This window comes from Venturia canescens, chromosome 5, assembly GCF_019457755.1.
Source record: "Venturia canescens isolate UGA chromosome 5, ASM1945775v1, whole genome shotgun sequence".
Taxonomy (NCBI): domain Eukaryota; kingdom Metazoa; phylum Arthropoda; class Insecta; order Hymenoptera; family Ichneumonidae; genus Venturia; species Venturia canescens.
Window position 1 is genome coordinate 1,017,838 of NC_057425.1, and position 25,374 is coordinate 1,043,211.

Consider the following 25,374-nt stretch of genomic DNA (forward strand, 5'->3'; position numbering starts at 1 on the left):
GTGAAAATACGAACGGAAGAGGCGGGTGTAATCGGAGGAATGCTTACCGATTTCAGTAGAAACGTATCGACATTGGGAACGGCAATAATAACCATTTTCAACAAACCGGTGAAAGTGCACGTAACGAGATCCAAGTATACGGCACCGATCGTCTGCGACGGAACGCTTGGATACGAATTTTCGAGAGGGATGAAATTAGAGCCGATGTCACGGAGGAAATGTGCGTTATTCGGGATTCCAGCGTCCGTGCCGATATTGATGGGAGAAGAATTGATACCGGATTACAAATTGAAACTACGTAAAGGGGTTAAGGAGGCGCGGATAGCCCGTGAAAAAGGGAGTTGGGCAGGTGTTCCGACCGAAAATAAGCTGAGTGAATTGCGAAAATTCGTACCGGTCGAAGTGGCCGATGACGATCGGGTATCCGTCATCGAAACACTGGAGGAGTACGCCGATTGTTTTTATCTACCTGGCGAGAAATTGGCCCCCACTAAATTACTCAAATATAAAATAAAGTCGAGGACGGAAAAGGTAATCAATGTACCTCAAATTGAATCGGACTGCTCCGAGGACGAGTGGAACGAGATCGAGGCTCGGGTCGGTTCCTTGCTGCGAGACGGCATCGTACAGGCTTCCGACTCTCCGTACAATTCGCCAATTCGTTTGATCGAGAGGAGGCCCGATTCTCGGGGAAACGCCCGTTACTGCCTGTCGCCTGATTATCGGGAGCTCAACAAAAATTCCGAGGGCGACGCTTTTCCAATACCGGACGTAATCGAACTGACGGACCTTCTCCACGGCTCCAAATATTTTTCCGTATTCGATTTAGCTTCGGCGTGCTATCAAATCGAGCTCGATCCTGAGGATCGCGAGAAAACAGCATTCTCAACGAGGACGAAGCGTTACGAGTTCTTGCGTATGCCGCTCGGGATTAAAAATGCATCGCAGAGTATTCAACGCCTTCTGAATTCCGTCGTCGACGAGATGCTCTACGCCCCCAGCATCGCTTTCGTCAGTTATGACGATATTATCGTTTACGCGCCAACGATCGAAGAGCACCAGGTTAGAGTTCGGAAATTACTCTCGAGAATTCAAGACGCCGGATTGAAGCTGCAGCCGTCCAAGTGTCAATTATTTTCCAACGACGTTCGTTATCTCAGCTTTTCCGTGACGGATCGCGGCCTTCGTCCTGACCCGGAGAAAATTCAAAGAATACGAAGCTACGAATCGCCCCCGGAAACTGGCCGTTGCTTGAGCCGGTTTCTCGGACTTTTGAGCTCGTACAAACGTTTCGTACCGAATCATGCCGAGAGAATAAAACCGATGAGCAATTTGTTCAAGAACAACAAAGATCGTAGCGACACGCTCGTATGGACGAGCGAAGCTCTTGACAGTTTCAACGACATGAAGCGAGCTTTCGCCCAAGAGCTTGTGCTCAGTTACCCCAATTGGAAAGAACCGTTCATACTCGAAACGGACGCGTCCGATGTGGCCGTTCAGTGTGCTCTCTTACAGAATGATCCGGAAAGTGGGAAAATCGTCGCGATCGCTTATGCTTCGAGATGTTACGCTCCGGGAGAACTTGATTATAGCAAATACAATCGCGCCCGTCTTGCTGCGATGTACGGCATGGATACTTGGTACTGGTACCTTAACGGCGGTGATCCTTCTCATAAATTTACTCTCAGAACACCCTCGCCACGCGCCTTCGATTGGTATATTAAAAGAAGATTCCACAACTCTGATGTACTCAGACGTTTCGAAATGTCTTACAGCGGTAAAGAATTTACGATCGAAACGCTACGTCGCGGCGATCCTCCATCGAGTCAATAATTTCATTGAACCTTCGTCTTATTTTATGTCACATACGCTCCCCGTACCTTAACGTACATATTTTCTGCAGCACAAATATATTCATTATTTGTATAAACTATGAGCAGTGTCAATTTTCCTACGACCTCTTGATGCATTTCTTATGTGGCGATATGTGTGTATTTTTGATAACAATCAACCTGTCATCTTTCTGTTTGAAAAAGTGGTAGCTGAATGAATGAATAAAAGTATTTTATCAACGACACCTTCGTTATAGTTTCGATTTTTTTCGATACGCGCACTTTAATGAAACGATGACGCGATTGAATCAGTGATGTTTTTTTAGGGCATAAAATATGCCTCCATTGGATCATTTTGAAAAATTTTATCACTCGATTATTGCTTCCCAGCAGAACCAGTCTCTTTCTACTTCATGTTGCGCAGCAATTTTATAGAAAATTCGTAAAAATAATAGAAATTTCGTCGGCATATTCGAGCGAGGATGGTTGAAGCAAGAAGTGATTATGATTCTCAAGTAGCAATAAGCAGGTGGCGACGTTGCGAACATACTGTTTTGAGGTTATGGTATTTTTAGAATACGTTACCGGTGCTGCATGTGATATTGTTTACCAAACACAGGAGCAGAGCTATTACCCTTACCACAATAACTGATTGTCGAGAATTGTCAATATTCGATGGAAAATAATATGAGTGATGAAGAGCAAGTTCAAGTCAGGTAGGTACATTGTATTTATGACAGTTGATGAAATTATTCAAAGTATCGATATCGCGGAATCGTTTGAATTTGAAAGACATTTATATTTTTGAATTTCGAGAAATTTTTTCCAGCATTCGTCCCTCTTATCTTTCGATATTTTTTTTCTGTTTCGAAAAATATCGTCCACCTGTTGTGAGCATTAAATAATTGTGCGAAGTCATTGCAAAAGCTATTGTAAATGTTTTTGGTTTTCTATTTCAAGTTATTCGAGGAGCCTAGAAGAGATTAGCGAAGCCCTTGACTTAGCCAATGTCAAAGAATCGGAACTGAAACAGATAAGCCAAGTTTTGCTACCGCCCACCCGAGGCTTTGAGGCTGCTGACTATAGATTGATAGAGTTAGATAGCAATTTGTTGAAAGCGTTGGAACAAGGCTCTGGGTAAGAGAGAAACTATGTTTTGAAATTATTCATGTTTCATTTGTTAATTGTCACTTTTGTTCTTTTTTAAGGCTTTGTTTCAAAGGCGACGACAAGACTGATCGGAAAGCAGCAGTTTTGTGCACCAAAAATCGTACTTACGACATAAAAGATACAGAAATCTCAGACGTTTTGCTTCTGGCTCCGAATGTCAAATTGGCAAACGACGTGGGCGGTGTTTGCCCAGATCCTGAAGATAGGGTCATAGAAGAGACAAGGATACATGGACAATTTCACAATTATTTTGAAGTAAATCTATTAAAAATTCATAGTTCAGAAACAAAGAGGAGGCAATTCGTATTTGCGAATATTATTCTCATCTTATATCCACTTAGCGGATATGAGAAATTTTGTTTTTGGCAGAATAATACGGATTTTTAGAGCTCCATTATATTCAACGTATTGGTAATACTCATGGTTCTTGACAGAAAGTCATCGGTTAATAAAATTTGATGGGGACGGAAACAGAAATTGGTGTACAGCGTAAAAAATGTACTATTTCAGGTAAAGGAATATAAACCAAATTTGAAAGAATTATTGACGCTTTTACAACCGACCGCTTTCGATGGCCTCGAGTACGAAAAAAAATTGGATCGTGATAAGCTTTATGATTGGGAAAAACTCGAGAATCACATTCAAGCAAGCGAGGACGAATTGCGAGAAGCTTTTTCCGAATACTTGATAGCCGACATCGATGGTAAATTCTTCAGGAACTAAAATCCAAAAAATTCGTTCTCGATATTCACCGTATCCTGGTTTGTTTTCGTAGGATATTTCCGTCTTGTCGCGTTTGATTTCGAAGCTCGAGCTTTCGGCCTGATGTTGGATATACTGGAGGAGAATTCGTGGGAAATTGACGAGGTTGACAAAGAAATCACTTACGAATCTTTGCAAGAATTTATGCCACGCTCCGTTTTCGATCTTATCTTTCACAAGTACACCGAGCCCGGTGAAAAGAAGAATGCAAAGGGAGAAACTCTTTGGAGGTAATACTGGAAAAAATTATCAATGCATCATCAATGTAGTATACTTGATACTCTTCATCGATATTTATTCTTTTCGACTCGTTCTACAACGAGTGAAAATAATATTGTAATGATTCTTTGTAAAAATTTGCAGGTACAAAGAGGACAAATGCTGCAAATTTTTGGCTCAAATATTGCTCGCTGCTTCGCCCGTAAACAATTTCGATCATTTTATGGAATCTTGGACGTTGGCAGCTCCTGAAAGTAATATGCTATACGGTTTACCATTATATGAATTTTTCAATTTATATATATATATGTCTTTATTAGACAGCGTGTGTATTTTTTTTTTTTTTCATTGAATCGCTTTTCTGTAGAATTGAAGCCAGATGAAAAGCATCTGCGTGGAATAGCTCTCGTCAAGTGGAATCCTCAAAAGATGAAGAAGGAAGTGATATCATTTTCGGAATCGCACCTCTCGCAAGACATTGTCTCGAGATTGAACGAGCTTTTCAAAGTTAAAGATAAATGGACCGTCGATGAAATCACACCATACATCTCGTAACGTTGAAAAACTTTTTTTATCTTTTTCTTTCATCTCATCCTGTCGAAAAGGTGGTGCGATTGATTGTCTCAAATTTCACTTCGTAGACGATGTACTACACCAAATGCGGACGTAAACGCCTTACTGACAAAATATGCGAGGTCATCGGCCGTCAATGGAATAAAGTATTACAGTTCGAAGCATGGAAAGTAGTGCCGCACGCGTGATACCAACGTTTTTTACAAAGATTCCATCCAGCAAAGAATTCCTCACTCTTTGAAAATTCCACCCACCGGCTATTGAACGAATCTAAGGGGAAATCTCACAAGTTTGAGAGAACCATACTTTCTCATTTTCAATTCTCATATGCCTCAACGAGTTATTGTTCCTGTGAATAAAATAGATCAATAACTTTTCGCTTGTTAAATAAGCGGCTGAGTTCGTACGGATTTTAGTTGCAGTCGCAACGAATCAAAATTCTCAAAGTACAAGCTGTATTACGCTGTTCTAGCTGAACCAACTATGTTGGTTCTTCAATTAAAATTTGAGTATATCTTAAAGGCGTAATAAACATATAATTTTTATACACGTTTCAATGGTCTTCGAGATTTCAAATGACTATTCTACTATTCAAAATGTAAATGACTCTGTATAAATAATGATCAGCAAACGAACGATTGTGGCCTCTTTTTCCGAGCTTTTTATGCCTCACAAGAGAGCATCTTTTTCTCCTAAAAAACATTCATCGGTTTGATGAGAAGACGAATTATGTGTTAAAATTTGTTATAGGAACTATCGATACTGTTTTCAATGATGAAAAATCTTCGAATTGTCATTTGCGTATAAATGTGCGAAAAATCTAAGAATATCTAGCCAACCGCGTAATGAAGAAGCGCGCGCACTTTTTTACAATAATAATTATATTGTTATTGTTATTTTTTTCAATCCGATCACAGTTACCGCGGTGATGTTGGTTTACCGCCCTCTGTACAATCGTCAGTTATCATATTTATTTTTTACGCGATTGTAAAGCGCGCGATGCTAAGAATTGTGCTTGAGATTATTTCAACCTTTGATGTGCTTATGCCTTTTGCGTTACGAGCTAAAAACCATACGATCATTTTTAAATTATCGTGTTGGTTTTTTTTTTTCATTCCAAACACCGATTTTCCGAAAGATCACGGTCGTAATAATTTGACTCGGCCTTTGTGACACGAGTCGAAAAACAACCTTTCGTGGTCAAACGATCACAGCGACGTTTTATTTCATTAGATCAACACAAGAGATTCATTGTACAGAGATTCTCGTCCATCCCAGTGCCAGTAGTTTCAAGACCGTGTGCGAGGAGTATAATATCTTGTTTTTTGAGATGCCTCTCGCTCTCTCCACAACAATAAAAACCATTCGAATCGTAATATTTATAATCATACGCGGGATAATTTATTTTATTCGCTTTTTTCTAATAAATTTACAACATCGAGTCGTTGAAAGTTTACGAAAAACATGAACGCGCGCGCGCGTACGAGGCGCATTTTCTTTTGTTTTTAGAGTTGAACGTGGGCCGAATTCGCAATTTTGGCAATGCAAAACCCATTTTTTCTCGTTTATAATCAATAATCAAACATTTCGTTAGCGCGCTGGAAATTCATCGTGTCACAAACACTTTTCGTCCATACCAACCATCTCGTTTTAATCGATAAAATAAGAAACATCGATTATCAAGTTTTTTTCATTGTTCCATATACATAGATTCAATTTCACATGAAACACGGAAAGACTTGATTTTATTGATCGCTCAATGTTCTCGTTATCTTCGTTCTTTAAAAAAAAAAAAAAAAAACCCAAATTGTCTAACGTGGGTTTTTAAAGAGAATAAAAAAAAAAAAACATTTTTTCTATCCAAGTGTCAAAAAATTATACGGAACATCCAGCGAACAATGTTTGAAAATGTAAACTTGAAATTGGTACCGAATCTCAAATAGAGATTCGATCTGGTGCCTTTCTTACCATTAAGTTCCTCTACAGATGAATTATTCTCTCGTGAAGATACCATTGAAAAATGTAGCATCAGAATCTCTCTGCAGGATCAATCTGCGGTGGAGGACATAATTTCTGTCGAAATGCGTGTAATCTGTAACTTTTTCATCTTTGGCATGGTTTACCCCTGAGAGCGCGCATGAAAAAAAGAGTTTTTTTTAAATAAATAACGACGCTAGTTTTGTTGACCAGATTTAGTTCAATACGAGTCTACATTTTCATTCATCGATCGTGGGACAGTTCATTTTTTGCGACTGATCTCGTAAGTTCTTATTGTTCCGAGTACATTTTGTCGTCTTTTATACATTCATATTCATATTTTTATGTATTTATATGTATTATAAACTGCCTGTAGAGCGAGGCAGAGGAGAGATCCTCAGGCTGTTGGCCATGAAAATTTCGAAATGTTCATTTTTCAATTTTTGTTTCCCTTATAAATTCCTAGAGCCATATCGTCATCGCTAAGTACCACAAAAGCGTGAGAGCTTGAATGCTGCTAGTGATAATTTTTGTTGACTACGAGTATCTCGCAGTGGCATCAGCGGCAGCAGCAACAGCGGCAACGGTGGGTAGTATGATATGCGGTGTAAATATATTGAAATCGATCAGTTCGCATGCGTCATCCGGCTCTATGGTTTGTGTAATTTATTCTCTTAATATCGTTGCCCCTGATGTTGTAAGTTCCTTTTTTTCGTACAGCGTACAATAATTAACAAATATTGTTGAGTAATCCTAAAGCTTTGGAGTTGTCATTTCAATAATAGCTACGGTCTATTATTTCACCTTTCCTCGATAATATAATATTAACTATAATAGACAATTAAAAATCTAGTAAATACTGTACCTACTTACAAGTACGCAGTCATGAAAAAATCGTATGTACGAAAGAGGACGCAAAACGAAAACAAAAAAAATCGTAAGCACATAGAGTCCCTCCTTTTGATGGAAATGAAAAGAATTTCCAACCGGCATACCTCGAAGAGTTCGTCGTCCTTGTCGTTTTATTTACATTTGGAAGTGAACGATGCCCCGTGTTCGATATACTCGGGTGGATCCTTCGAGCGCATTTGCGCACATTAAATACTATTGATACTGATTATGACGTAATTGATATTTGAAACGGCGTGATGGATGAAAGAAAAAAAAAGATGATGGTGAATGATGGTCTTCATTTGCCGTCTTGCTAATTTCTTTTTCTTCAAACTTATAGTCCACCTTCCCCTTTTCTCCCCTTCCTCATGGCTTCTCGCTGCTGCGCTTTTTAGGCTTCGACCGAATGACATTCGGAGCAGAGGACGAGCCCTCGTTGTTAGCTATCGTTGTTCGGTGTCCCTGCTGTCTCGTTCATCACTTGCTGTCTGTTGCTGCTGTTGGTCGAATGACCCAATTGCTGGCTCACGTCGGTCGTTATTATCTGACTCGGATGAATAACCGGCGCTATCGTTTGTACGAGGCTACACGTGACCGGAACAATCGGTGGTAAACTGACCGGATTACGCGAGGAACTCGTGGCGCTCGAACCCGTCGTTATCGACGGTCTTCTTCTCTCCAAGCTGTTCGTTCCTACTTGTTTCCTCGACGTCGAATTCCTCTCCAAACTGTTCGTCACCATGTGGTGACGTCGCTCCAGACTCGAAATCGCGTTCATGTTCGTCTGGCTACCCTGGAATTCCCATTAGTGAAATATTATGCACATTTTAGTTTGAATGATTTTTGAAAATAGACAAAATTCAAACTGAATTTACCTGGAATGCTCGATCGACGGACTGTCCGAGTCGATGAAGCAAATCACCGCTCTGACTCTGCCTGAACGGTGCTTCTGACCTTTCGGTCGATTGGCTTCGCCCGAGTAACAACTGCTCGCCCGATTGGCTCGAACGTATGCGATTTTCCGGTGTCGATTGCCGGGAGTTGCACGTTATTTCGTTGTGCTTTTCGCATATTTGATTGTTCACGCGGGGGTAACGAATACGAATCGAATCTATTACGTCCAAAAGATTTTTTGCGTCCATAGCTAAAATGTGAGCTGCGGACAACATCCCTCTGGAAACACAGTTGAATGTTAATCGATTAATCATTGAACGTAAAGTTTGAATTCAAAAGAGCAGAGCTCATTCAAAATCGCTATTGTCGTTTCGTTCTTACTTTCTATATTCAGCGTCGAGGGTCGTCGAACTGTAACTTTGCGCCAATTTCATAGCCGATACGAGTTCCGCCATATCTTTGCTGAGGACTTTGTGAGCCATTTCGACCTCGCGATGCGCACAGCCAGGCAAAATTTCAACGAGAGCGTCCACCGACGATAGGAGAGCGCGCAGTTCGACTCCTACCCTTCGCACCATTTCCAAGTACTGATCCGCTTTGCTCTGTTGTACTCCTGCCATGAAAATTTTAGTTTTTTCAATTAAAAAATCATACTCTTATCGGCACTGTCGGGCTCGTTCGTACTCACGTTGGGAGAGCGACATCACTGCCCGTACAACGCTCGTCGTGCAGTCGTACACTTTGTCGTTCGTTCTGTCCAAATCCGCTGTAGGAGCAGGCTCCATTTTCTACTCGATTAAAAAACAAATGTTTCAAATGTCTTTTAAATTTAATGGAAAAAGTAATAAATTCGTCTACGACCAACGGCCACGAATTTTGTCCAAAATGTACCTTCACGATTATGACTTTGTCTGATCCCTTGTCCGATCCTAACGAGCTCGTATTGGCACTATGCGTCGTTTCGTGGTTCGGTGATTGCGTCATGGACCTCGGAATCGGCGGACTCGCACTTTCGTCCCCGCTCGTTGCGATCGATAGCCGCTTCTATGATTTGGAAAAAGCAAAAATGGCTCGATTCGTGTTGGAATAAGAGGGCGTAATGTCTTTGCAGCTGCGTACCTCTTCTCTCGCGAGCCATCGACTGTCCTCTTCCGATTGTCTTTGTTGTTCAAAGAGCCGTTGCTCCAATAATTTCTGCTCGTCGTCAACGTTGCACGAGTTACCCTCGTTCGAGCTGCTCTCGAGAATCTGTGAATGGGCGTTTCTCTGAAACTACAAGAGCGAAAGTAAAACATTGGTAACGGGATAAAACACGGAAACGATGTAACCACCGTTTTCTCGTATAGCAACAATAAACGGTCCGATGTAGAGCCCCACTTACAATATTTCTTGGCCAAATTTCTATCAGATCCGAATTTTTATACTCCGCGATATTAAAATCTCAATAAATTCGGCTATTTTTCATTCGTTACACGTTGAATAACTTTCAACGATTCCAGCCGCTATGAACTTGTATCGTTACGTGTTTCCAAAGACTCTTTTCAGATTATTTGTGTATCGTAAAGTACTAAAATTCAGACGGAATAAAATAATTGGCATTAAGTGTGATTCATTGGCAAACGTGAGGTAACGATAATAATATCAATGAATATAAGTCATTCCGATGCGAATGTATATGCGGAATATGTACAAAGAAGACGTAAATCTAATGACGGGAATGGGATATTTTGTAATACCTACAGGTGTAGGAATATTAAAAAAAGATTAAAGAGATGCATAATTCCAAAATTATACTGGTCAAAAAATATATGGTTTTGCATGCACGGTATCAAACAAACAACCAAACTACAGGCTCCAATACCAGGAGGAGAAAAATAAAAAATAAATCAAAATACAAACGGAAATAATAAATAAAACAAGAGCGACGGATGCATCGCGAAAATAACTCTCCATGCGCAAACCACATCCTACGTAGTGCGTGCAGCGCGGGTGTCCGATCGATCGTTTCAGTCCTCGCAAGGAGCTTGAAAAAATGATAAGTTCAAGCGTGTCTCAAAAAAGAAAGGAAAAAAAAATTTACGGTGCATCTCTAAATAGAAAAAAAAGTCCCACCGAAAACCAACTGGAAATAATGTGAAAAACGATCATTCGGCTTGTCGCATTCTTTGTTTGTTTTTTTTTTGCTCTTTGTTCTCGTGACGTATGCGTTTGTAAATTCCTAGAGGTTGTCATTGGTTGTCAAACCTGCTCTGGCTTCGAGTCCTCGAGAATAGAACCGCTGGAGGATACGGTGCCGTCGTCGACTCCGGTGGACACGAGCGAGCCGGGTAAATCGCAATCCGCTGAATAGTGTTGTTCGTCCCCTTTGTTATGAGGAACACTGGCGGTTACTCTGGCGACGACACCACTGGCAATTTGTGGGCCACATTGTTGAACGATCGCAGAGTTAGTTAAACAGTGTTGCGGTATGACGTGACTGACTTGTCCGTAATTTATCATTTGTGGCATCTGACCATAGTGCTGTTGTTGCTGTTGCTGTTTGTGATGATCCATCTCGTTGGGAATAAAATTAGTAGCGCCGTCCTGCGCTACGTACTGATTGGTCTGATGCGGCTGAGACGAGCAGGAAAGAGGATACTGCGAGTAAACTACGTGCCCGTGAATGAGTCCGGTGTTGGTGATATGTTCGACTTTGTGCTGAGACGATTGTCCAAGTGGGTAATTGGCTTGGGGGTGAACGGCTACGTTGTTGCGAGGCTCGAAATTTTGCATTTTATGCGCTTGTATAACGTTTGCCGGTATCGCGTGAACGGTGTATATTTGGTTTTGATCGTTCATCTGCGCGTGATGGTGAGTCATGTACTGTTGGCCCGATGTTATAATGCATTGGGCTTGATTGACGTTTTGTGGTTTTTGCGAGCTCGTCGAAAATTGTCCGCGAGTCAAGTAAATCGGTTGACCCGATTGTCCAACGTTTGAATATATCTGCTGTGGCTGATAATTCTGAACGTAGATCGGTTGAGGTTGTTGTTGTTGTTGTTGTTGTTGTTGCTGCTGCTGCTGTTGTTGCGAATAGTTTTGCCCCAGTGTTGGACTGTTGACAACGACGGCTCGTGGATTTTGCATGTAGGAAACGTTGGGCGGCGTAGCTGCTTTCAATTCAACACAGTTTTGACTGACCGCGGTTTGTGCGCGAAATTTAAGAACCGGGCCGTACAAGCATTCTATACCAGAGTTCGGTATTGCGTTGCTCACGGAGCTCATACAAGCGACACTGCCACCACCGCCACCGCCACCACCACCACCATCGGCAAGAGAGGTATTGCAATAATTGCTCGAAGCCGTCGACGAGCAGGACGATACGATGGGAATCGACGAAGTTGAGACGAGAGATGAGGGAGTAGGCGAAGGAGACGAAGAAGAAAAGCAAGGGGGCGGGGCGGAGATGGAGTGAACGGCGGAGGACAAGGACGGAGACGAAGAAGGAGAAGAAGAATAACTGGTGTTGTGAGATACGGGAATGCTCGAAGCTTGGGACATATTGGTAGTGGAAAAAGCGGGCATTACAGAGCTTGAATTTGAGACATGCGAGCTAACCGGGAAATGAGTCGAATTTGAATTAGCCAGGTGTTGAGCGTTGATCGAATTGTTTAAACCGCCGGGTCCGTAAATACCAGGATTTTCGCAATAATTTCCTCCTACTGATGGGGATTGTGAAAAATTGCTCATTATCGCTGAGCTCTGAGTAAAATTAGCCACCGGACCGTAAATCTCAGCACCGCACGAGGTATTGCTAGTGCTCGTCGTGGTCGTCGTTGCATTTGATACCGGAGACGAAGAGGCGACCGATGAAAATTTTTGCACCGGTGAATAAACGTCACCCGTTATACTACCAACGATCTTCGAACTGACCGAATACAAATTTTGCATCTCTTTAATCTTCCGTTGTTTTCGACACGACGCAGGAGAAGAAGATTGTATTTGGACTGGATCCGTGATATTTAGGCTTGACATCATTGGGGATAATGTTTCCGAGGATTCGATCGAATCCATATTCGTCTCGGACTGTGTTGAGTCACCGCATGTCGACTGTGAGTCGTTGTACGGGCTGCTTGTCGTCTCTGACGTTACGGATGTCGAATCGAAAAAGGGCAGATCCGTGACTACCGATGTAGTAAGGACCTTGTCCTCCTCTTGGAATTGTACTGCGAGGGTGTTGAAGGGCGAAGCGGGCGTCGTATAAACAGAGGGACATACCCCCCGCGCTTGATTGTCCTTCAATAATTGGGCCAATACCTCCGGACTTTGTGCGACGATGTACGTTGAAACTGGAGCTGCAGCTGTGCTCGTTTGTTGCTGCTCCGACTGAATCTGCGGCTGACGCGACGGTTTTGGAGGTGGGACCTCGTCGGCACCTAAAAACACAATGACACGTTGATCGACGACAAGTACAATTGCGACCCGACGCTTGATAATCGACCGGAGTATTTTCCAAAGCTGCGCACTCGCCAATTTTACGTTTCTATTTCGCCACTCACCCCAAGACATTGCCTGGACTCTCCTATTCTCGCGTCTCATCGTCTCTTGTTGCTGATGTTTCTCTTCCAACAAGATTTCGCTAGATGAATAAACAAAACACCACGATCGTTGCTCGTAATCTTCAAGTTTTCAATATTCATGAAAATATATCGACAAGAGTGTAAACGTATGAATGAATACTAACTGTAAATTTTCTCGAATATCTTTGAAAGTTGGCCGTTTGCTCGGTTCGTAACTCCAACACTGCGACATGAGCGAGTACAATCTTGGCGGACAATGGTTCGGGAGTGCCAGCCGTTCACCGTTCTCGAGCTTACGAATAACTTCATTATTCTTGACTCCTTGGAATGGTTTTACGCCGAGCATCAAAATTTCCCACATACATACACCTGAATGAGACCGAAACAACGATTCCCACTTTATTATTGGAATAGTCGTTGAAAAGTAATTCCAACAGCTCCTAAAGACTCACCAAACATCCACACGTCCGAAGAGGTGGTGAATTTTCGAAAATTAATGCTTTCAGGTGCCATCCACTTGATGGGTAATTTACATTTGCTCGCAATATAATAACTCTGATCCTCGACCCATCTACTCAGACCAAAATCAGCGAGCTTGACACAATTATGCGACGATACGAGCACGTTTCTCGCCGCTATGTCACGATGAACGAATTTTTTACTCTCGAGATAAGACAAGGCCGTGCTCAATTGAAAAGTGTAGAGAAGAAGAGTCGCGAGATCGAGACGATGCTTGTTCGATTGTAAATAAGCTCTCATCTCCCCCAATTTGGCTAGTTCCATTATCAACCATATCGGCGCTTCCGAACACACACCGATCAGTCTTATTATGTAAGGATGCTCGAACTGCTGCATTATATCTGTAATCATCGAAATTTCTTCGTACAATTCGAACTCGTGATAAAATTCATTTTTTCATCAATTCCAATATTCTTCTTTCGACTCACAGGCTTCTTCGAGAAATTTATCAGCTGTTGCCGAGTCGGCATCGACCTTGCACGTTTTTACCGCAACGGCGATCGACTGACCGTCCCGTCCTTTGTACGAGCCTTTGTGCACATTCCCAAATTGACCCTCTCCAATTATTTCTCCGAGCTCCACTTGGTTTCTCACGATCTCGTAATCTCGTGCTGTTGGAAAAACAAAAACGCACATAAACCGCTGGCATAAGAAATAGTAATTGAATTCCGGAGTGACGGTCGAGTCGCGATAATCGTAAGACTTGAAAACTTTGACCAAAGGAAAAGTATTTACTGGCTGGTGTCGAGTAGTCGCCTTCCTCGTCGACGATTTCGGCATAATCCTCCGATAAAATAGTGCCAGTTTTACCGGCATTCTTCTCCGGACTGCCGGAGCCATCTTGCCTGTACTTCGGTGGATGAGCGTCTATCACAAAAAAGTAATGAAAACGAAATTATTCTCAGAGTCGTATCATAATATTTAGCTCAAATTTGAGAGAACGAGGCTTCGTTTTCCAACTACTTTTGGACTACCGCCCATAAGATGCGAATTAAGAAATACAAACCTTTGCAAGGACAGGGATAGTTTTTCCATGAAGCAGCTTGTAACATCGAGGAGCCAAGTTTTAGTCAAACGTCGAGAAGTTAACATGTACAATGCGATATAAACTTACCATAATGAAACAATACGACTTTGAATTTTTAAATGTACATTGATACGAGGGTGGAAAAAGACGATTACGAGTTGTGGCTCATTTTTCAAGAATTTTAAATAATTTTCGAAATTTAAGTGTCTCGATTCTCGTATTTGGAGTCTGGTTTTCTTCTTGTAACATCAACGTTGAGTGGTACTTTGGGAGCGTTAAAAAACTTGCATCGAGATCTTACCCTTGCGATTCCAGAGCGACGTATTGCTGCCCGTTACGAGTCTGCAATAGCCGTCAATGAGATCAGCGAGGCTCTCGGCTTGATCGAGGCTCGAACAGGTGATGCTCAGCGTTTCAGCAGCCCCCGCGACTCGCAACTTTATACAAGCCTTTGCGTGTTCTTTGCAGTCAGAAACAAGAGTCTGTATCGACTGAATTTGAGAAAATTCCGCCATTCTCGTTGGCTGAAATGAAAGATGAAGGGTCAACTCGATCGATCAAACGTACGAGAAAAACTGAAATAAAAATCAGATAGCGATGCGAGTGTGGTCGAATAACCGGCTTGTTCGAAGCTTTCCTTAGGAAAACGTGCCTCTTTTATTTATCTAACAATGAATCTCGTGTGATAACGATTAGCCGAAACTTTGGGCTTCCGTCATTGAAATTGCCGGTTATTTTACCGTAAACGTTGCCACGGATTTCAATATAAATGGCAATATGAATGATTTACCTGTAAATTCACATCACTAGAGACAGGATAAATTATTTCGGGACTCACCACGGTCCCACCTCGATGCGCCATGTAAGAGATTCCAAGATCAGGCCCGATGACTAGCTCTACGCGTATCGACCAACTTGTCTGTAAAACGAAAAATCAATAAACAATAACGAGCGCGCTCCTTTCCGCAGACTCGTATCCTTAATTTTCTCATTTTCAGCAATTTTCTTGCAAGTAGTTGGTCCACGACTCACCCCCAAAGCGCATATGAACCTCTCTTGATCGAATCTATAATGAGATTGTAACAGCTCAAAGAACTTGAACATACATTCGAGCTCGGTGAGGGCGGCGACTTTTTTGAAATGTTGCTGTATGAGTTTTCTCAGAGTTTTTGCTTTCACACCGTTCAGCACCGATCGCGGAAGGAACTTGTGCAGTCCCACCTATAAAAACGACAAATATTTCTCATTTGCGAAAATAATTCTCGCTCCCCCTTCTTTCCACATCGTTGCGAATTAATCAGCTCCGTTCGCGCGCTCGTCCGCAGGCTCGTTCGCGTCGTCACTCGCGCTTACGTACCTCTCTCTCCAAATATTCCAAGTTGCTTTTCTTGTCGAGAGCGACTTGAGGCATGTCTTTGAAAAAGTAGCGTATTTCTAGACAGCAGAGTTGAACAGCCACATCTTGGTCCAACGCTACGTGGTTCGCGTTCAGATAATCATTTCGTACCTGGAGACAAAAAACAGTTCAATGAACAAGGCATTCGCAGAATTGAGAGGTGAATAAATAATTAAACCACAGACCGGAAGCTGTTTCATTCTCGGAATGGAGCCGGCGACGTGGAAAGCAAAAAAAAATGAATATTCACCTGATCGTAGTAGTAATAGAAGGTGACTTTATCCTTCTCGTGAAGGTCGTTTAGATTTTGTGGCAAATAACGAACTCTGAGTTCGTATCTCCACTCGCTATGGGGATGTTTCCTCTCGTATTTTTCTTGCACCTGATACATGGTGGTATCTTGATGAAGCCAGTAGCTTTCGCCGGACCCAGGATGGTGAAGTCTCATAGCGTAGAGATTTCGATAATGCCTCGTGCCGACGGCCAAACGGCTGGTCACCAGTGAAATAATGCCTTTTACATCGATCGCGTCGCCAAATTTGACAACGTTGAAACCGCCGTTCGGCAAGTGTACTTTCAAGGTGGCTTTGTCCATTGGCGTTGGTGATCCATGCGGCGGCGTGTTCCTCCCACCTCCACCGGCATTTTGTACACCACCGCCTACTCCGCTTCCGTCTCCTCCGGCGCTCATGCCCTCATGGCTGTAAAGGTGGAAAAGAAATTGGAATCAATGGAGTATTACGAAACGCTGCCGCCTCCGTTCGAGCGCTGATGCGAGAGCGGCTAAAATCCCCGGTTTTACTTCGACGCTGTTTTCATACGTTTTTTTATACACTTCCACGAATCCCTCATCCTCACTTTTTTTTGTTCATATGGAATGAAATTAGAAATGGATCCGTTCCGGTATATCTCGGCAAAGAATTTCCGTTTCGTCGCTAAATCTCCGTGATTCACAAGCCGACAAGCAACGTTTATTCCATCGCCATCGTCCATTTGAGACGTGATTTTGCCCGTCCAGGAGGTCGGCCGAGCGTGAGGACGCTTCGCAGAAAGTACGGCTGCGCGCGCGGGCGAGAGGCCCACCTACTCTAGCTCTCACGCGTATATCGGAGTTGAGCCTGCGTTTCTCTGAATCTTGATGCGTTATGCGGATACCTCGGGGAAATTATTCTCTCTTACCTTAACGTACGAGCATACGCACCCCCCGATACTTTTCATCAACATTCAACACGAAGAAGAACCTGCTGGGGAACGCGGGGGAAAAAACGAAGGTTAAGCGGCGCAAGGTGCATTTAACGCATGGCTTATTCCGGTTAAAGGGCAGTATTGTACGGCCGGAGGTTGCCGTAGCTACCGTCGCGCGCGGGACAACGGCGAGCGAACTTGCGTGGAACGAAGAATTATTCGATAAATGAGCAGTTGGCGCTTCACGGAGCTCATACGCTTCGTACTATCAACGACTCGGTCGTTCGTTGTTGAATATTCCGAAAAAACCAGAAAAAATTGCGAAATTATATATTTACGGCACGTTGAAGTGTGTTCTTCTTCTTTAGAATGGTTTTTTTAAAACTCGCTGAAAATGTAGAATTTCGTAAGTTTTACGGGTTCAGAAAAAAATTGGAATTTTTGCTGGAGACACTAATTACGATCTCCACACTGTACGGAGCTGAGAAACTTGGACATTCGGATTTTGCGCATAAACCATGTACAAATTAGTATTTCTCACATAAAAAAAAATGTTTTTCTACTTTTGAAATATCCTTGAAACTAATATACCGAAAAGCTCGCTATCGTGAGTTATTTTCGCGACTATCTTAAAAACACTTTCGAAAACAATCGATTTTTTTGACTTTTCACGCTCACCACACTGGTGCAAATTTGCACGTGGACTTTTCAAAACGTTTCTATTTTATCCATGAACCTATCGAATGAATCTTACAACGAGACTTTTTAGGGGTAACAATTCCTTAGTAATCGATTACGATCATTAAAATATGAAAAATCAAATTTTATTATAGCGGAATGGCCAAACTAGAGAAAGGAATTTTGAAATTCTAGACACTTGACATTTTTGTGGGTGCAAATTTGCACCAGTCTACGGGTTACTACGTATTTTTAATTAAAAAAATATGTTCAACCGAATTATATCTCCATGCAATTATGGGAATTGCTACTTGTTTACAATTCTCCACATACGCGTATCTCATGTCCAACTTTTCACGATATTTAATAGTAGTTTCTCAAATGGTATATTCACATACACACGCACTATTGAAATGCGTCAAGTGAACGTAGCAATTATAGTTTGCTCAAAAGTAACATGACCATCTCACATCGATATCTCTCAACAAATTAAACCATAACACACTTTACTATGGCAGTTTAGTATAACCTGCCATCAAGTTTTTTCTCAGTGTGCGAAATTACGCTTTGATATCGTCTGATGCGCGGCACCGGGGATCTAATTGAAAGGGAGCTTCTTTCGAAATGTGATTGTCCTGGGAGCAGCGTTCCACATGAGGTGCCTACCTATTTTCCTTTCTTTATTCCCCTCGGAAAAAAGCAGCTCGCGGGCCAATGCCAAAGGGTGTAAAAAGTTTAATACATGAAAATATATACGTTCGCACGGAGAGAAAGAGAGAGAGAGAGAGAGAGAAAAAACCATGCACGCAGGAGGTACGTATAAAAGATTTGCTAGAATAATGCGAGGAGGTTGGAATTCACCGGACGGTATGAACATATCGCGTGCACGCAATGAATATGCGGCAACTCCATTTCCGCAGAGTCAAATAGCAGGGAACAGGATCGCTTGGTGGCGGCACCGTTCGATCGTTTCGTTCCGAGCTTCGAGCCAAAAGAGGTTTTCTAGCAACAAAAAGATTCGATGAAAGGGGCTCGCGCGAGAGCCGAGTTCGATCGATGTTTTTTTCGTCATCAGCAGTCCCCGATATCGCGGCGGCGGATGTTGGGTCGCGTCGATCTTAAAGGAATTTCGGTTGCTCATCAAAACGAAGATACTCGGAATAAATTGGCAGCTTGTGCGACAAATAAATATCTGTTTGCTCGCAGAAAATCAAGGATATAGATTGCGCATCGCGAGATCTTCAACCCTGACCTGCCGCTGCAGCATCATTCGTTCCGCCAGACGCACCTGCACCTACATAATCGCCCACGCTCCGCCTTTTCCCGTTACTTTCTCTCGCATGAATTTCATCGAAAGTATCTCCGCTCGTTGGCGCGATTACGATTACGTGAACCGCGTCGCCGGGCACACGCGTCGGCCCATCTCGCCGTGTTTAAAACGCCGTTAAAACTTACGCGAATCCTTTCGACAGCGAGACCGACAAATATTTTTTTTACATCGAAAAAATAAAAATTCTCGCAAAAATCGAAATTTTTGGCACACACGTGCTCGATGTTTTTTGTAATGATTTTCCAGCGGTGAGAAGCAATGTCGGTTCGATCGAGGATCGAATCAGCGATTTACCTCTGTCGGGGAGGGACCCTGTGAAATTTCCACGTTCCAACCGTGTCCGGAGTGTAATGCGAATCGTTACAGCCCAGCTGACCCAGAGCGCAGAAGAGAGCTTTGCTGTTCCTCTGCCAAGCACCTTCACGAGCTACGTCTCTTCCGGCACCAAAATTATTCGACCCGTTTCTTCTCACTCTCGAATCACCCACCGTCTTATTATCACCGCGCAAATTGTCCACGTTTCCGTCGGGGAAGCGCGTCATTGGCCACGACGTACGACTGTCCTTGCGTTCGACGATGCTCAGCATGTTATTATCGCCGTTTATTCTCTCGCCACGACCCTCGGTCCACGGGGTGAAGCGTTCGGTGTGTACGCGTCCGTACCTCGTACTTCTTCACTGTTCTCACAAGCACATTCGTCCGCGTGTCTCCGCGAATACGGCGACGATCGCTTTTGAAAATAAAACAAAACGGCATTCAAATTTCGCCTGAGAAATCGAGACCATTTCCCACGTCCGCTTGTCGCGATCGCCCGCATTTTTTTCCCACCCCCGCGAGCTGCAACGGCGGCTAACACCGAATCGGCTCATTCGCACGGTTCCGATGCGAAAACGCGCTCCCGTATTTGCAGTAAAGGAGAGACGGCTCGTCGCGATTGTCAGCCGATCCGTCGATCGCTCAATTTGTCCGTTTCGCGCGTGGGCGGCTGATTGCGACAGTCGGCCAACACCTGGTGGATCGTTGGCGAACGCAACCTCAGTAAAGTCCTGATCGTTGCGTCGGCTCCGTCTCGGGCCAGAAGAACGAGAAGACGAAGCAGCACCGGCATCACGTTCGGCGAGTTACGAGAAGAGGGAATAAAATTGGTCCATTTTTACGAGATGATCGGATAGAAAAGCGTACTGGAGCGAGGAACATTCCAATTGATTTCTTTCTTCTGCCTGCCTTTACTCCACCTCGCGTTGTTCACTTTCCCTAACCATTTCTAGAGCGGTCTCCGAGTGTTTTCTAAAACGAATTTATCCGCGTAACACTCGATAATGGAGAAGCGAAGGGAGGGAAAGAAGAATTATTTTAATCGCGCGCGCGACTCGAAGCGCGTGTTCGAGTTTTATTTGTCTCAAATGTGAACGCACACTCGTCGATGGGTTTTGGAAAGGACCCAATTTAACGGGGTATTTTGACGGTATCTTCGAGCGGAAAAATCAAAGAGCAGCAACTCGTAACGAACAATTCGGAGAGCTCCGATTGCCAATGTACGAGAACTCGGGCCTGTTTTCGCGGATGGAGAAGAGAAACTGGAAGCGCGAATGCGATGATCGCGCTCGAGTAATTCACACTTTGTTACGCAAAAGCACCGTCCGACGTGATCGCGATGTTTGTATACACGTGTGTGTATGCGCCGTGGATGAATTTATCGAAGAGGAGAGAAATGAGAATGCTTCCCAGAGAGCCGCAGTCGTCAAGCGCAAACTGATCCGCTGTCCGGCTGCACGGTGTGCGAGCCGACACTTTGCTTTCGCACCCTCCCTCCCTCCTCCCGACTTCGACACTCCTCTCTCATTCGCGGTTTCCTTTCTGCGTGGGTAGACTCTCTGACTTTTGCTCGTAAACGTTCCCACGCTATTTTCATACAGTACACACATGATTTCGTATCTTCGTCCATAGCCAGACCGTGAACGTATATGATAAATATGCGGATACCATCATCATTCTTTATACTCGAGTATATTGTTCTCTTTTGTGTATAATAATATGACGAATGATCACGTTCGCGGAGCGAACGCACGGCCCTCGCAACTCGTCACATTTTCCTCGATCTTGGAGTTCAAAAATCCCACGATACGTTGCAACGGACAGACTTCTTCAATCCTAGTCGAGAGAAGGGATAGAAATGGCGAAAACGAAGAGAGGGAGAAAGGAGAGAAAATTTCGGTGATTTGAGAGTAAGAAAGAAAAATTCAGGGGCATTGCTATTGATCGAGCTCAGTCGTCGTATCGTCGAATTTTGGAGTTTCTGCGCGAAGCCTCGATTGACGACCAAGAAATGAGATGAGTCATAAAAAAAAAAACAAAAGCAAAAAGCCGTTACATTCAAATGCTATTTTTCTTCGTCGTTATATTGGCGTTTATAAAATATTTTGCCGGCGCGACAATTAATTTGTGAGTCCAATTGCAAAAGCCATCGTTGTAAAATTTATCGTTGCGAAATAAAAATAAATTTATTACAACGTTTCCCATATGTCATCGTTAACGATCACAATTCTTCGTCAATTTATCGCCGACGATTTCAAATAAATAAACTCATTTTCATTATATTTCTGGATCGATCCCACAAGTTTCGGATTCTCGGCGATATCCAATAAACGTGTGCATATTATTATCGCGTTTGAAAAAGGAAAGGAATTGATGAAAAGCGAGTACCGGGACTGGCCGTCTCGGAATCACACTTTGATAGTTAAAATTATATCGCCCGTATACGGTAGGCTAATTTTCTCATTTAGCCTACGATTATTCGCCGATCGACGTTTCTATATAGTGTTTCTTTTATCGGCCACGAGCTCGGACTCCTGCACAGTTCGGCTCCGGGCTTCGAGCACCACTTTCGTTTGATCTTCGTATCGCTGGTGCCAGCCACGTGACATGATTTATTGAAATTCACACCGGAGGAGCCACGTGTTATCTTTCGGTCGAGAGCCATAGCATAATCGAGGATCAACGGATTTTAAGAAAGGAGAAGGAAGAGGGCGGGAAGGAGGGAGGAGGGGACGAGGAAACGCCTCGAAAATGCATTGCCTCGAAATACGCGTGGTGCTGACGTTTTTTTTTCTTTGCTTTACCGGAGATGCGAGTGATGAGAAAAAAAATAACATTTCGAGCGGGAACGGATCCGAAAGTCCGATCGGAGCTATCGCTCTCCGCTCCAGAACCAACGGCCCCGGTAAAAAAGAATCTAAAAATTTATGGATGTACGTAATGGGTCCCCTGCAACACGATCTATCGGACGTTCAAGCTATTATCGTTAAAGAAGAAGAATTTGAGCCAAAGTGTGCACGAGGTGACAGGAGGTCCGAACTCAAATTCGTACCGATTATTCACACTCTTTATTTCGTTCATCCATTTGAGACACTTCTCTCAGCCATCACTTTTGACGTTACGAATCAATCGTTTCTCGACCGGCTCTCTCGCTCTTCACTTTCCTGATGGAAGTTTCACACGCGTCTCATTTTTATTATTTTTTCTCGACAGAAAACGGAGACACTTGATGTGCGCCGGATCGATATTGAGCACGAATCTCGTCCTCACTTCGGCAACGTGCCTGCACACGGCGACACATATAAGGTCAACATCATCGATGCAAACCTTTCCGCGATGACTTTATCGCATTTTTATACTATCCTGGCTCTTCCGATAAGGACAGTTCCGATTGATCAATAGAAACGAAACATAAATTCGAACAAAATGCTTAAAATACTCCAAAATGTTCAATTTACACAAGCTTGTTCATTCAAAGAAAATGATTCGAAATAAAAATTCAAAATCTTTTCTTTTCCCAGGCATAATATTCGAGGAACATTAGCAGTCGTTGTTTCTCCTGTTAAATCGACGATGGAGATTATCAGAGTTGAGGAGTACAGAATCCACGACAAGCACAATTCGTATCCCCTCGCACCGACCTTCGTCAAAAACAACTTGGCTATTTTGAAATTAGCTTGCGAGTAATATTCATTCCATTATTATTATTATTTCGACGTAATTTTGATCGAAAGTGCTTTGCTCGTGGTAAGAAAAATTGTTCCGTTGGAAACTTTCAGCATAGGAAAAGAAAATTTTCACAAAATCGTGCTGCCGCGGAAACCATTTTTCAAAGAATGCAGGAATGAAAAGTGTTTCGTGATGGTTTTTCGCCGAATGAGAAAGGTGACAAGGGGCAATGGTGGCGAACAAATGACAATTGTCCAATCCAAGGACGATCGTCAAAACGGCATGGAAATAAATATTTTCATTGTTTTCAGACTAATTGGGTCATGTTTCAAATGTACGCGCCGAACACAACCGAATCGAATCGAAGTAAAAAGGAGACGACGATGAACGACGTCGATACAAAAGAGACGAGGAAGTACAGAATTAACGAAATCATAAAGAATCACAGAAATGACGAAAGATTCAAAAGAAAACTGGCTGAACCTCCAAACTTTGCAAGCTTCTATGAATCGCAAGAACCAACGAAAATTAAAGCTCCTTCAACAAATTTGACGCTAGTATCAACCAGTCCAAATTCACTCGTTCACCAAGCAACAGCAGCAACACCGACTGTGCTTCCCGTAACCGATAATTCGAGTTTGCCAAAAGCGATTGGTCTCGATGACGATGAAATTGCAAGCTTTTCAGATTTTATCGATTCCGGAGCTTCACGACGAACTATCCTGCCAAGATCTCTTGGTAAGCGTTTTGGCTGCGCGCACACGGGAGCCCCCGTTATGCTCGATGGTACACAGGTATCTATTTCCAAGATTATCACCTTAATGCGGGGTCGTATTTGTGCATATTTAGTCGTATCTAAAACTTTAAGCAGCCAAGCTTTTATGGCCAAACGGGCTTACTTTTTTTATAGTTTTTCACAATTTCCTCGTGACGCTGAAGCTCGCAACGTTGGAGTCCAACGAAATGATCTAAAAATCCTCGAACAATTTCAGTAATTTTCCAATTTCGTTCCCTGCCGAATTGGCAATTCGTAGTTTTTCGCAAAATTGGTCAATTACAAACGTTTTTTCCGTTCATTTCGTTGGACGATCGTTCGAATAAGATGAATGTATGAATATTGATCCAACAGTGCGCGATAACGGTTGTGCCCTGCGACAATCGTCAAACCGGAAGCGAATGGGCTTACGCGGATCTCTACGAGAACCTCGACTGGATAAATCAAGTTCAAGAAGACTGGAGTACGGAGGACAATTCCATAATTCCGGCAGCACCTCCGAGAGCGTCGGGAGATCCTTTCGCGAATCACAGTTCCAAGACATGCAGCACATGCATATTCAATTTTTTCATCGACCTCGGTTGCAAGGACAAGAAACGCTGTGGCAACAAGTCTACGAGTATTGGAACGAGCGAACCTCACGATTATCAACGAGCAGGAGGTTCGATAGTGTTCGAAAAATCGACGAGTTGTAACGGCAGCTCGAAGAACACGGGGATCGACGTTGGAATAAGTCGAGGTTGTCGCAGGAAAAATCAAGAGTCTCGGCAGAGGGCGGAGTCGCGTAAAAATTGGCCAAACTCGCCTCGCTCGGGCGAACCAACGAATCCGCGGGATCCTGCCTACCGGAATGTCGCCAAGGCGAGAAGGCCGGTTCCAATTACCGTTGCATCTCCGAACGCGGGACGAATCCTCAAGGGTCAATCACCCGTACTAGCCGGAAAGGATAAATCAATGCGGGAGGATTATTCTAGGATGATCGAAATTCCAAAAAGCATGCTCGAATTACCTCCCCCTCCGTCTTCCGCATACACCAGTTTCAGGGACGATGACAAAAAACACGAGAGAGCTAACAATGAAATTGGGCTCCAAAATATCGAAGGTCATTCGAATTATTGGATTGGGGAACATGAAAATTCATTCGGAATCACGTCCGAAGCTAAACGCCGGTTGATCCAATCGGCACGGGCGTCTCCGTGAACGTCATTTCGCTACGGACGAGCGGTTGTCCGTCGAGCGAATTTCCTCCTAATTTCAAAAAGTCAATTTCCACCGAATTCTCAACATGTCGGTCAAAAAGGCGAAATTATATCTCTGTTAATACTGGATAAAAGTGATATTTAATAAAAAACATGAATTTGGAAAAATGCTCAAAATTTTAATCGGCCTATCGAGACCTGAACCTTCATTTCAATGGTGCGATTTGGGACATTTGTTGTAATCTTTCGTTTCGTTCATCACTTTCTTCGACAGGCTTCACGTTTCGGAGTAGACGCCTGACAAAAAAAAAATGTTTGCTCACGCGATAACAAACGAGGCGAGTGTAGCACCACGAGTGTACAAATCTGAGGCTTTTGGTTGTCAAATTATTGATGCCGGAGAC

At 43.2% G+C, this 25,374-nt stretch overlaps 3 protein-coding genes across 9 annotated transcripts in view; 2 read left to right on the top strand and 1 right to left on the bottom strand.

The window, feature by feature from the left end:
* The first annotated feature begins 2,175 nt into the window (after positions 1-2,175).
* On the top strand, positions 2,176-5,194 carry LOC122410589 (sister chromatid cohesion protein DCC1). Its single transcript, XM_043418838.1, has 8 exons — positions 2,176-2,548; positions 2,793-2,969; positions 3,041-3,257; positions 3,513-3,705; positions 3,778-3,994; positions 4,128-4,237; positions 4,351-4,534; positions 4,625-5,194. The coding sequence occupies exons 1-8, from the start codon at positions 2,508-2,510 to the stop codon at positions 4,728-4,730; spliced, it is 1,245 nt and encodes a 414-aa protein (XP_043274773.1). The 5' UTR covers positions 2,176-2,507; the 3' UTR covers positions 4,731-5,194.
* A 740-nt stretch (positions 5,195-5,934) lies between these two features.
* Positions 5,935-25,374, bottom strand: part of Fak (protein tyrosine kinase 2 Fak) — a 37,425-nt gene continuing 17,985 nt past the window's right edge. For 2 of the 7 annotated variants that reach the window (XM_043418825.1, XM_043418823.1), the window contains exons 2-19: positions 16,070-16,520; positions 15,781-15,930; positions 15,456-15,644; positions 15,214-15,342; positions 14,725-14,947; positions 14,403-14,438; positions 14,132-14,263; positions 13,825-14,007; positions 13,330-13,737; positions 13,042-13,246; positions 12,857-12,936; positions 10,563-12,733; positions 9,438-9,590; positions 9,210-9,362; positions 9,007-9,106; positions 8,700-8,931; positions 8,300-8,597; positions 5,935-8,217 (exon numbers count right to left, since the gene is read on the bottom strand). In XM_043418825.1, the coding sequence (XP_043274760.1) occupies positions 7,864-8,217; positions 8,300-8,597; positions 8,700-8,931; positions 9,007-9,106; positions 9,210-9,362; positions 9,438-9,590; positions 10,563-12,733; positions 12,857-12,936; positions 13,042-13,246; positions 13,330-13,737; positions 13,825-14,007; positions 14,132-14,263; positions 14,403-14,438; positions 14,725-14,947; positions 15,214-15,342; positions 15,456-15,644; positions 15,781-15,930; positions 16,070-16,510 (5,637 nt within the window). In that variant the 5' untranslated portion in view covers positions 16,511-16,520 and the 3' untranslated portion in view covers positions 5,935-7,863. Of the gene's footprint in view, positions 8,218-8,299; positions 8,598-8,699; positions 8,932-9,006; positions 9,107-9,209; positions 9,363-9,437; positions 9,591-10,562; positions 12,734-12,856; positions 12,937-13,041; positions 13,247-13,329; positions 13,738-13,824; positions 14,008-14,131; positions 14,264-14,402; positions 14,439-14,724; positions 14,948-15,213; positions 15,343-15,455; positions 15,645-15,780; positions 15,931-16,069; positions 16,521-19,306; positions 20,766-25,374 lie in introns of those variants that run through there. The other 5 variants (XM_043418822.1, XM_043418820.1, XM_043418826.1 and 2 more) reach the window with 5 other exon arrangements.
* On the top strand, positions 22,795-25,168 carry LOC122410587 (uncharacterized). The gene is made up of 4 exons (XM_043418837.1): positions 22,795-23,010; positions 23,107-23,212; positions 23,308-23,790; positions 24,126-25,168. The coding sequence occupies exons 1-4, from the start codon at positions 22,901-22,903 to the stop codon at positions 24,969-24,971; spliced, it is 1,545 nt and encodes a 514-aa protein (XP_043274772.1). The 5' UTR covers positions 22,795-22,900; the 3' UTR covers positions 24,972-25,168.